This window comes from Hippocampus bargibanti, linkage group LG12 (assembly GCF_051943395.1).
Source record: "Hippocampus bargibanti isolate YZ-2025 linkage group LG12, ASM5194339v1, whole genome shotgun sequence".
Classification (NCBI taxonomy): domain Eukaryota; kingdom Metazoa; phylum Chordata; class Actinopteri; order Syngnathiformes; family Syngnathidae; genus Hippocampus; species Hippocampus bargibanti.
In genome coordinates this window covers 14,450,286-14,463,216 of record NC_142745.1, presented here as the reverse complement: position 1 = coordinate 14,463,216, position 12,931 = coordinate 14,450,286, and the positions used below count along the sequence as shown (strand labels likewise).

The following is a 12,931-nucleotide window of genomic DNA, read 5'->3' as shown; positions in this document are numbered from 1 at the left end:
ACTCGCAGCAGGGGATCGATTCAGACATAGCACTACTGAAGGCCTTCTTTTCAACTCTTCAATTACTGTTTTGGCTCACCTTATCTGTCATGATTCACATTGCATTTTTGGGGCAGTTTAAGCAGAACACCCCCCCCCACCCAAGGGTACTTCAGGACCAATTAAATAACATTACACTCCCCCATCGCCACCACCCGTATCCTCCCCCACGGCTTCTGCTTGCAACTTTTGCTGCATTTCAATATTTCCTCACATGACAAATGAGGAGACTGGCAATTATTTCCACATAGAACACATGAGGCGTTATTGTGTCTTTCCTGACAGAAAGACACAATAACTAATGTTCCAGATCAAGGTTCGTGTGGCCTTACTTGCTTAAGAAAATTGCCTGGTGTGATTCGTCTCCCACCATAAGGGGTCCACCCACCATTAATTCCACGAACGCAGCCAGATCATCATTCTGCTTGTCGGCTCGCCCAATTTAACCCATGACGCGTAATTGATAAAACTAATTGAAACAAGACCAATCTGAAGGGACTCAGATGGAGTTATTTTGGTCTTGTCGTGTCATAAAGAGGTTGAGAGGGATACAGTGTTTAGATATCAGTCGGCTTTATGGATGGAATTGAGAATGTCACGCTAGATCCTTCGCTGCGGGTGAAGTCTGCGACTGGCTGTTTAAAAATCTCTCCTCTCATTGCTTTGCGGGAAGTAAAGACAAGGGACGTCTCTCGGGTACCATCTTAGGGGGAGGAAGTCACACGAGTCAACTGTAGACTAAGGTTGGATTTACATTGCACTTTGAGTGGCAGTTTCGAACTTAATGCCTGTTTTTTGTTGTTGTTGCTTTTTTCAGGTCGTTCGCTGATGGTGTAGTGCTACACTTCACCTGAGTTGTGAATGCGTAGTGTGGGATCGGTTTCCTACTCAGGGATGGCATGGTTGTGGGTGTGAATGGAAAGTTGTTGTGACTGACCGGCGACGTTCCACTCTGTATTCACGACCCTGTTCAGGCTTTGTTTCAGCTTCAGCTGTTGTTAAAGCGCTATATATGACCCAATATGTACTGTATGCATTGGATTGTATTTTGGACAGCCATCCTTATTTCAAGGTCATATAACTCTAGATCCATATTCTTTGGCAATTGACTGTTTTTTCTGCTGAAAGAAGAGTCTAAAGTTTCTTACGCTGCATTAAATGTTAATAGATTCCTAAAAGTCGATATTCTGTGGATCCTGATATTCAAGTCACAATGACGAAGACCCATATCATTTAGGAATTAACTATTTTTTCTGATGAAAGAAGAGAGTCTAAGGTTTCTAACCACTGCATTGAATGATTATGTAGTCGTACAACTCAATATTATGTGGGTCTGAAATTCGACAATCACAAAAACCATGGCACTGGAGTGGACACATTTTTGCACATCGTCTGGCAGTGAATGAGTTAATATTCACAAGTAGAATACTTGATGTGGGGAGACATTATCTGTATTTTCGTCAGCAGTTTGGGTGGGACCCAATGGCCGGAGGTTTGTGGCCTACTGCATCGCTGAATACAGAAATTATGACTATCTTTTTTAAATCAATGCAGGGTAAGTCAATGTTTTTGGAGAGTTTAATTTATCACAAATGGATCCAGAAATCCATCCATTCATTTTCCAGACCGCTTTATCCTCATTAGAGTCGTGGGGGATGCTGGAGCCTATTCCAGCTGTCTTCGGGCACTAGGTGGGGGACACCCTGAATTGTTTGCCAAACAATTGCAGGTACAAACAGTCACTCTCACACTCACACATCGGGACAAATTAGAGTGTTCCTACCGTGCATGTTTTTGGAATGTGGGAGGAAACCGGAGGACCCTGAGAAAACCCACTCCAGGGAGAAGATGCAAACTCCACACAGGGAGGCCGGACCGCGTCTTGAACTCACGACCAATGACCTGTGAAGTTGGCTTGCCTAAACACTCGACTACCGGGCCGCCCTGAATCCGGATATTCATGAGATTTGTTGGATTGAATGAAAATCATCTTTTCCTTTCGGCTTTTCCCCACACATCAGCTACCTTCATGTCCTCTTTGACCACATCCATAAACCTCCTCTTCGGTCTTCCTCTCGGTCTCATGCCTGGCAGTTCAAGACGCAGCATCCTTCTCTCGATATAGTCACTCTCTCTCCTCTGGACATGTCCAAACCATCTCAGTCTGGCCTCTCTGACTTTCTCTCCAAAGCCTCTAATATGATACAAATACATGTTATGAATATTTTTTTGACGACGATACTAGTGCAGCGTGTTCTACCGGAAACAAATTCCTTGTGTGTTCTACATACTTGGCAATAAAGATGATTCTGATTCTGATTCTGATGAGTTGTCCCTCTAATGTACTCATTCCTGATCCTATCCAACCTGGTCACTCCCAAAGAAAACCTCAACATCTTCAGCTCTGCTACCTCCAGCTCTGCTTCCTGTCTTTTCTTCAGTGGCACTGTCTCCAGTCCAAACATCATGGCTGGTCTCACCACGGTTTTATACACTTTTCCTTTCATCCTAGCTGAAACCCTTCTATCACACATCACACCTGACATTTTTTCTCCAGCCGCTCCAGCCTGCCTGGACACACTTCTTCACCTCTTTTCCACACTCCCCATTGCTCTGGACAGTTGACCCCAAGTACTTAAAATCCTCCACCTTCTTTATCTTTTCTCCCTGTAGCATCACTCTTGCACTTGGATCCCTCTCATTTACATACATATATTCCGTCTTGCTGCGACTGATCTTCATTCCTCTCCTTTCCAGGGCATATCTCCACATCTCTAGTTTTTCCGCCACCTGTTCCCTGTTCTCGCTACAGATCACAATGTCATCTGCAAACATCATGGTCCAAGGAGATTCTTGTCTAACATCGTCTGTCAGCCTGTCCATCACTATAGCAAACAAGAAGGGGCTCAGAGCTGACCCCTGGTGGAGTCCCACCTCCACCTTGAATTCCTCAGTCATACCGACAGCACATCTCAGAACTGTCTTATAGTCATGATACATGTTTTGTACCGCTCTGACATACTTTTCCATCACTCCAGACTTCCTCATGCAATGCCACAGCTCTTCTCTGGGCACCCTGTCATACGCTTTCTCCAGATCTACAAAGACACAATGCAATTGAATGAAAATCATAAAAGACAAAATAAAGCTTGTCGTCTTGACCCCCTTTTTTCTTTTTACTTATTCTCAGATATTGTATAGTCTCCTTTTGAGCAAAGTAGAACTCCCCCTATTAATTTTGCGTTCTCTGCCTACATCAATCAGTCAATTGGGCAACCAATGGATGAAATCCTCCCCATCAAGCGAGGATGGCAGTGACTCCATTAGCAGGCGTTCTCATGTGGCTGTCAGACAGGGCCGTCACTTTGCCGGGGAAAATCTTGTTAGGAGTCTTATTGACGCTGCGTTTCATTAAGTTGATTAATGACATCTATTGGGAAGGGAATGTTCCAAAGTAATCGACATGTCTGAGAGGCTTATCTGCGGTTGGAACATCGTCACGAAGGAATACAGTATTTAATAATCTCATTTTTATCCATCCATTCGTTTTCTAATCCGCTTATTTTAACAAGGGTCACAGGCTTGATGGAGCCTCGCCCAGTTGTCTTCGAGTAGTCGGTGGATTACACCCTGAACTAGTTACCAGGCACTCGCAAGGCACACGTAGACGATCGCACTAACACTCCTTGGGACAATTTGGAGTGTTCGATCAGCCTGTCATTTTTGGAATGTGGGAGGAGACCGGGGAACCTGGAGAAAACCCACACAAACATGGAGAGAACCTGCAAACCCTACACAGGAAGGCCGGAGCTAGAATTGAACACACAACCACTGCACTATGAGGCGGGCCTGCAAATCAGTCGATTACCATTCCACCCATCTCATTTCGTACTAATTAAGAAACCTAAAATTAAACATTATTATTTGTGGCACAACATTCTAAAGAGAGGGACCAGCAATGGAAAAGGGTAAATCCCCTCTGAGCCTCCATTTAGTTCTTGGTACTTGGTACTACTAATCATGTCTGTACAGCAGATCTGAGATTCTGACAAAGTGTGTATCCTGTCTCTCACTGTAGAATATATCTGAAACCATTCCAAGTCTATCTCTATCGTCTTGTAACATAATTGTGGCCAGCCAAACATAGTTCAAAAGTGCCCAACCTGGTTCTAAAACTGTCTCTGACCACTCAGGAAGTAATTGGCAATTGGTCGATGACTATACTATCAAGGACTAAAAACTCCATGTCCTGTCAAAATGATAGTACAGTTGTCTGTCTGAAGTACCCGACCATAGTCTCCATCATTTATAGGACCACCACCACTGTGACCACCGTAGTCCAGGAGCCTTGTCAGACCACCCTACCATGGTCGACTACAATTCCCAATCAATGCGTGAACATCTTATTTTAGTCCGCAAACATGCCACCGAAATTCAGTTCTCTGGAAACATAATGTGTCCTACCCGTTCTGCAACTAGCCCAAAACGGACTACAGACCTCCTGATGGAGTATCACCCAAACCCAACTCATAAAAAAAAACGTATTTTCATTAGAGTCTACTTTGATTCGAGCACAGTCTCTTTGGGTGAAACAGGTCTCAACAGCCAAATGGTTGTTTCCGTTTGGACAGCAGACGCATCCACCTATGTGATGTGTTTCCAAATTGTGTGTACTTTAACGGAAGGCATTTCACTTTATCGCGAGTGAGAGGATGGCATCCTGGGTCAGCTCATTGATAGATAGCAATCTGCTGGAAATGTACCGAGAAAGAAAGTGTTCAAGGCCACGGTGTTTACCAGGCGTGAAAAGCAGAAATCAACACTTTCTTTTTCGTCTCATATTCAGCACCTAACTCACTTTGTTCTGGCTTTTATTGCCCGTTTCTTTTAAAGGAGGCAAGCAGACTATGAATTCAAAGCAGGTTGTCGCCAAAGCATCTGACTCTCGTAATATACCGTGCTGCTTTCGGTAAATATTAAGCCTTAAACAATGACGCAAACTGAATCAAGCTGGTGAGTGTTCTGGTGGAAATATTACGCACAAAGTGAAATATCAGCTTAAATTTGTTCCGCAGTGTTAACTCTGCAAGGTTTTTAATGAAGACTCACTGGGAGAAAATATTGACTCTGAATTTAACTGCCATTCGTCAAATTGAATTCCGTTGGTACAAAATGGCAAGCCGAGTGAAGGGTGGGAAATAAAAGGTTGCGTAATCCTGTGAAGAGCATATGCTGGAAGTGCCTGGGTAGTGACTCCGCAGGAGCAACAGAAGTGAGAGGCGCAGAAGAGTTTGTGGCGTTGCCAATCCAGTATCGTGCTGTCATGGCGGTGCCAAGAATGGTTTCATGGTGCGCAGTCAGACACCCGCCCACTTGGAGCGGATCAAAAACTTGGAGAATGCATGTTCTTCAGCATTCTGTTCCTTTATTTCACAGAGCCACATACAAATAAAAAATGAAGAAGTTAGATGGACTGTCTGCATGATATTGTAAGGCCTTGCATGGGCAGTGATGGACAAGTTTCCTACAACGTCTCACATTTTTGTGACCGTAGGGAAGATTTGCTTAGTTGAATATTAATTCACAACTTGATACTTTTGTCTAAGTCCACACATAGGTCTGGTTTTCTTTCTTTCTTTTGTTTATTTTTAACCCGTTCACAAATTTATTCAGGAATTGAAAATATAACATAGAGCGCCATTCCCGAATTTGTTTGGGTTTTGTTTTTTCTTGTTTGGGTGCCAATAAAGTGCTGGCCAGAACTCTCGCAACGTTTTTCCCTTCCAAAAGGGGGCAGCATTTGCCTTTTGTCCATGTTACAGCTTCAGCTATTATTAAAGCACTATATAAATCAATATGTACGCATTGTATTTTGTACAGTCGCCCTTATTTAAAGCTCACGTAACTCCAGACCCATATAATTTAGGAATTAACTCCTTTTTTTCTGATGAAACAAGTGAGTCTAAGGTTTCTAAAGCTGGACTGAATGTTTATGTAGTCCTAAAACTCAATATTATGTGGATCCTGGAATTCAAGTGACAATGAAAACAACCCGGACACTGGAGTGGCCACATTTGCACTTGTCTGGCAGTTAATGTTATGGCATGAGTCTTTCATTGCCAACAATGGTGCTGAGTAAGCTCTTATATCGTCTGCAACTCAGTTTTAGTCCGCACCCTCACACACACACACACACACACACACACACACACACACACACACACACACACACACACACACACACACACACACACACACACACACACACACACACACGCACACACAGACACATACACACACTTGCTAATGTAATATAGAGTAGTTTTACACAATGGGGATGCGTTTTTTTTTTGCAAAAAGACAGTGCTAATCAATACACAAGTGGATTATTTCCTCATTCCGGGATGTAACCAGTTTGGCAAAAAATGGCCTAGCATAGTGCAGTTGTGGTGAAAGTCTCCCTTACAGTTCTACAGGTCAGGGTTATAATCTCTTGTCTGGTTTTTGTAAATGGGGTCTGCATTTCATCTTGTGCTCTGGCACGCTTCCATGTTCCAAAAATGTCCATTTTAGGTTCATTGAATACTTTTAGGTTCATTGAATACTCTAAATTGTCCCGATGTGATTATGAATATCAATCGTCGTTTGTCAAGAATTCTTGTGATTGTTTTGGTCACCATTACAGGTTGTACTTTTCTTGCCAAAAGTCATCTATCCACACTAATAAATGGCTTGCAGAGTGTGTTTGACACATCTACCCCATTGACATGCCACATATACAGTATGACGCCTTAGCGGTCATTTTCAAAGTGCCGTCATGTCTTCCCAGAGATTTTATCAAAGCACTTTCAACATTTCTCATGGTCTGGAACTAATTAATTTGTGCCTGGGCAATTTTCTGCAGCACAGTACAATAGGTTCACTCAGGTGAAGTGATGAAGAGGAACATTTTCGACACCGCCCCTGGAACCCCCAATCTCTCTCTCAGTCTATCTCAGTCTCTCTTTGTCTCTCCCTCAGTCTCTCTGTCAGTCTCTGCCTTTTTTTCCCTCTCTTTCCCCCCTCTCGTCTCTCTCCCTCAGTCTCTCTTTGTCTCTCCCTCAGTCTCTCTGTCAGTCTCTGCCTTTTTTTCCCTCTCTTTCCCCCCTCTCGTCTCTCTCCCTCAGTCTCTCTTTGTCTCTCCCTCAGTCTCTCTGTCAGTCTCTGCCTTTTTTTCCCTCTCTTTCCCCCCTCTCGTCTCTCTCCCTCAGTCTCTCTTTGTCTCTCCCTCAGTCTCTCTGTCAGTCTCTGCCTTTTTTTCCCTCTCGTTCCCCCCTCTCGTCTCTCTCCCTCTCTCTCTCTCAGTCTCACAGTCTCTCTTTCTCTCTCTCTCCCTCTCTTTCTCTCTCTTTCTCTCCCTCTCTCTCTCTCTCACACACACACACACACACACACACACACACACACACACTCACGCACACACAAACAACACACACACACACGCACACACGCACACACGCACGCACGCACGCACGCACGCACACACGCACACAAAACCACATACAGACTCTACTGACTCACCGTCCTCCCGGGACTTCTGGATAAACGCCTCAACTCCGCTCTCGCCGTAGTTGCCCTCCGAGGCAACAGTGGAGACGTAGTTCCAGCGCATGGCTTTGACGATGTCCACCATGGCCTGCGCTTGGTACGTGTCTGGCGGAACCACCCGGGAGAAAAAGTCGTAGCGAGTGTTGTCACTCAGTTCTGGAGCTGTAGAGGCGTAGCTCACCTGCGGGATCTAGACCAAAGAGCAACACTGGCATTATTCTTTTTGGAAAGTGTTTAGAGCTTCTGGAAACCTCTGAATCGTCTTTGATATTTACAAAAAGAAGTCTTGTGACACCTGTTGGATGGCTTACGTTCAAGACCCATAAAATGCATTTTCGTCAGTAGATTTGTGTTCATGAAAGAAAACGGTTGTGGAAATGTCTAAAAAGCACCTTTCTGAGGGTGACACACTGCAGTTTGGTGTCTGGATATTTACACCATAGCAAAGAGCTGACAAGTGCACAATTATTTCTTGTCACCAAAAGTGCATGGCATTAGATCTTTAGCAAGTACGCTTAGATAACACTTTTTTTAAATGTAGCAGGCACACTCAAAACCTGTCAAGGTGCTGCGTGATTTACTAAGAAAAATGTATAAATTTCACATTGTTTAATATTTCAATATGTCACTCATAATTATTGTTTTGCATGGCTTACATGATAAGGTTGTATGACAACTAATCACATCATTTTTAAAGTATAATTCTGTGATGCCCGCCCTACACCATGAAATCTGACAAAAGGGCATGCGGCTCAGGAGCTGTGGTTCACCATGGTCTAGTTACTGTATTTTCCGGTGTATACAACACACCCAAAAGCCTTCATTTTCTTCAAAAGATGACCCTGCGCCTTATATGCAGGTGTGCCTTATATGTGAAGTAATATTGAGCCACAACAAGTCAGATAACTACTGTCAGCATCCATAGACTCCATTTCCCCCTGTAGAAGAAGTAGTGCGTAACCCGACCGTACTGTACCACTTTATAATATGGTGTGCCTTATACGTATTTGAAAAGCTTTTATATATTTATATATTATATTTGGAAAATATTTTGCCTCATATATGGAAAACGTTTGAAAATACACCATTCATTGGGGTGCACCTCATACACCGGAAAATATGGTAAACAAAGACTTCATAAATTCGTTGATGGCGTGGGACCTTCAGATTTCTCACATGAGCTGTTTCTAATGTCCACCCAATTGCATTGCTGCTGTATTCATACGAATCTGAACATGCTATTTGAGGCGTCATTATATTGCTAGCTCCAAAAAGCTCAACGTTTAGATCTCTCTCCAACGTTGCACCAGCGTCTTTCATTCCAAAAGTTAAGTCCAGAAAACTTCATCCCTCGGGTTTGTTTGTGGACCTGGAATTGGCAGTCGACGTGTGTTTGTGTCATGTTTAGCCATATGCTATCACAGCATACAGCTCAGTGGGGACATTTGAAATAAAGTGTATTTATAGGGGATTTTTTTATTTTATTTATTTTTTAGTTCCTGCGACGGGGGCCACTCTACTTACTCACTGACTGCGTCACCGTGAATGCCTGATGATCAGTTGAGGAATCCCCCATCTATTAAAAAAAAATCAGTGGCGGGCCATGCATTTCATCACTAGGCCTTCAGTAGTTCTATGGCTGACTCAATGCATAGTGAAAAAAGTGTGGTGTGATTTACTACAAGCCCAATAGAGGCAACCATTAGCCAGGAAATAAATGAGCGACCTCTTTAGCATCCTGACTTAAATGCAGCACAGCAATAGAAGAAGAAATACCCTATTTTCCGGTGTATAAGGCGCACTGAAAGCCTGGATTTACTTCAAAAGATGACCCTGCGCCTTATATGTGAAGTCGTATTGATACACAACAGGTTCTGAAAAGTGAAACTTTTTATGAAACGTAACACAAACCGGTGGTGCTTTACAACATAACCTCATCCCTCCATTGACTCCAGCGCATGAGTTATGTCTCCACAAAATAAAGGTGAACAACACACATGCGACGACCATCATTCATCCCTGTGCTAAAAGGGTATGCTAAACACAAGTGAACAGCGGGTGGATACACCGACCCGGCATTGTTATGCTAATGACTTCCCACCTGTGCTTCCCCCCCCCACCCGCTTTTTACTCTGTCTTCGCTAATCCCTCTACGAAAACATCTCTATTGTTTACTGCGCAGGCTGATGCAAATTGAACAATTACACATTGTCATTACCTCGGCTTAATGCCAGCCGTCTAAGTGTTTTTAATGCCGCATGGCCGATGGTTATTTGGTTATTAAGTTTTACCAGAGGGCTTGTCATTCTATTTTATCAGGTCTGATAAGTATGACTATTTTGCAATACGTTACATTTCTGCTTCTGTTAATAACAATGTATTGGGGTCATAAAAGGTCTGAGGATAAGCATAGCACAAGCACATAGCAGGGCAACTGATGTTATACCTCTGGAATAAGTTACTTCCCAAAGCGTCTGTGACCTACCCTTAATTTTTTCCCAATGGTGCATTCCAAAAAGAAGAAAGAAAGAGAAAATGAAGGTGTACATACATTATCCCTGTTCATGTTGGTGGGCAATAAGCGATACGCTATCCAACTGCCCCGTATCAACCGTCTAGACCTTTTATTTGTAGGAAATCAGTCTCCCAGGACATAAAGTGGGCGGTCAACACCAACTCCGTCCTGAAAAAGGTCCAACAAACTTCCTGAAGCTGCTGAAGATGCATGGCCTGCCACAGGAAGTGCTATGACATTTCTACACGCCAGTCATCGAATCAATCCTGTATTCGTCCATCACGATTTCGTCCACGAAAATGGACCAAATCCGAATTCAACGAAGAGTTAAGACAGCGAAAAAAATCATTGGCAATGTCCTTCTCACTCTCTAGTACTTGCACACTGCAAGAATCAAGACAAGGATGTGGAAAATCTTACTGGACCCTCCGCACCCTCCCCACCACCTTTTCCAGCGACTCACCTTCGATAGGCACTACCGACCCATGCACACCAAATCAAGCAGACATTTTAAACAGCTTCTTCCCCCGTCGCCATTAACTCTCTAAAAATAGTAATCTATCAGACACTTAAAGGACAACCAACGTCTCCGGACAAGTTGTGTCTTTAATTTGTAAAATGGCTTCAAATGACTTCTACTGAGCGTATTTTAATAAAATTCCACCACATATAGCTATATTTTACGTTTTAAGACCTGTGCTGAAGTCTTGTTTTTGAGCTGGTAACGAGTTCGTACGTGACGTCACTGAAGGAACGCCCTGACTGAAAAAAGGACACATTGTAGCAGTCCTTCCATCACGTCAATGCTTGTTTGGTCTGAAAACCTCGTGTTACACCAGAAAGAGCCAGAAGAGGGCGTCCAAGCTCCATGGAAGGAATTTATCAGCCTGTGGAAACGGGCTGATTCATTCCTCACAACATCTCGGTGGCCATTTTTTGCCTTTTTTTGGGTGAGACATTTCCCCCCAATGTTGCCTCAAAATGGCACGGAATAAATTATTTAATCGATTGCAAACATGTATGCTTTCCTCTTCATATTCATCACTGGATGTGTAACAAGAAAGCATGTTCTCCGAATCTGAAGTCATTGTTTTGATTCTCCAGCAATGCAAGACGTCTTGGTGTGACATCATGAACTGGAGGCGGGACTTTCTGGAAATGCCCAATTCACAGCTTAATTTTTTGCAGATTTTGGACACTTTAAGTCATTTTTATTGGTGTTTTGCATTTGATTCAAAATATCATACTGCGTGTTTTGGGTATTTTAGATGCTATAAAACGTTTTTCTGATGTCAGTTAGGAAACAAAAAAGTGACGTCGGTTGTCCTTTAAAGGGACCACTGAGCACTTAAGACGGGGGGCGCAAACGAGGAGCTCAGGTGCGAGTGGAGGGTTATAGCCTGTTGGCAAGTAGTTGATTACGGCCAGTCAAAGATTTTGATGTTCTTACACGACTCTTTTCAAGTCTCGGGTAGCACCGCTGGTCCAAAGCTCAAGTCTGGACATCAAGCAAAACAAAACATGGTCTCACACTAAGCAACAAGTGCACACCAAGCGGGCAGATTACCGTACGGCTCACATTTTAATCAGTGTAATTCTTTGAAAAACACCCTGTGAATTGCTTAGCACTTAGGAGAAAATTTTAAGCTAGACTTGGCCAAAAAAATACATTTAAGCATGGTTTGACAGCTGTGCCAGGTACACAAATTACAATTCAAACACTCTCCACTTTACGAACGAGATACGTTCCGAGCGGTCGTTCGTAAGGTGAATTTGTTCGTAAATTGCTTCAGTGCTATATTTTGTATGGAATATATGTTTAAGGCAAACACTGAATGGAAAAGTATAAAACACAGACGCTCTAAGAGCCATAAAATAAATTCACATCTACTGTAGTACGACAACATATATGCTTCAGTAAGCCACTTTTTGTTATGCATCGTGTCCTCCTGGAGCGTCAACTGGGTCGAGGTATTTCTTCCCTGCCCACATTACGCAGCCAATCGCAAGCGACCTCGGCCGGAAAAAGGCGTGCAATACAAAATATAACTTACAGCATCTCTGTCCAAACATTTTTTTACATACTGTACCCGCAAAAATGTTCGTATGTACCGTTTATTGTAACTCGAATGTTCCTAAGTTGGGGAATGTCTTTATACCTTGCATTTGAAATACTGCAATGCTTTTGCAAGTACCTGGAACACACTCCTTTTGGGTTACGTCCAACTTTGAAAGCTTCAGCTGAAAGAATAAAACCCGGTAGTTGGGGAAATCTCAGGTCACTATTTGAAGAAATATTGGCGTTTTAGGCCCTATCCAAGATTGACGCATGTGAAAGACAAAGCCCCTCTTATGAATTAAATCATATTCGATTTGTCTTTTCGTCTCAATGCAATCTACTGTGAAAATATTAAAGGTCAAATGTGAGCTATGGAAATGTGATGGAGGAGTCCAAAGATGGCTGAGTAAATCTTCAGCCATTTTTTGGGAGGGGTCAAGTAATATACTCTAAAGAGAGACACTGCAAAGGCATTATGAGAATGCCTTATTGGGAGACTTTAGTTGTTTATTTATTTCAATCCCATTCAAGCGCCATTAAGTTTGGCTCAAGATGACAGAAATTCATATATTACAGTCATATTGATTGATAAATATGATTAATAAATGAAAAAATAACTCATTTACGGCCAGACAATATGCAAAAATGTGTCCACTCCAGTGCCAGGGTTTTTGTCATTGTCACTCAAATTCCAGTACGCACAGAATATTGAATTTTCGGACTACATAAAC

At 42.9% G+C, this 12,931-nt stretch overlaps 1 protein-coding gene across 2 annotated transcripts in view; it reads right to left on the bottom strand.

Annotated features, from left to right (window-relative positions):
* grm4 (glutamate receptor, metabotropic 4) overlaps nucleotides 1–12,931 on the bottom strand; it is a 153,856-nt gene that overhangs the window by 55,895 nt on the left and 85,030 nt on the right. For both annotated transcript variants that reach the window (XM_089009528.1, XM_089009529.1), the window contains one exon: nucleotides 7,600–7,816. In XM_089009528.1, coding sequence (XP_088865654.1) covers nucleotides 7,600–7,816 — 217 coding nt within the window. The remainder of the gene's footprint in view (nucleotides 1–7,599; nucleotides 7,817–12,931) is intronic.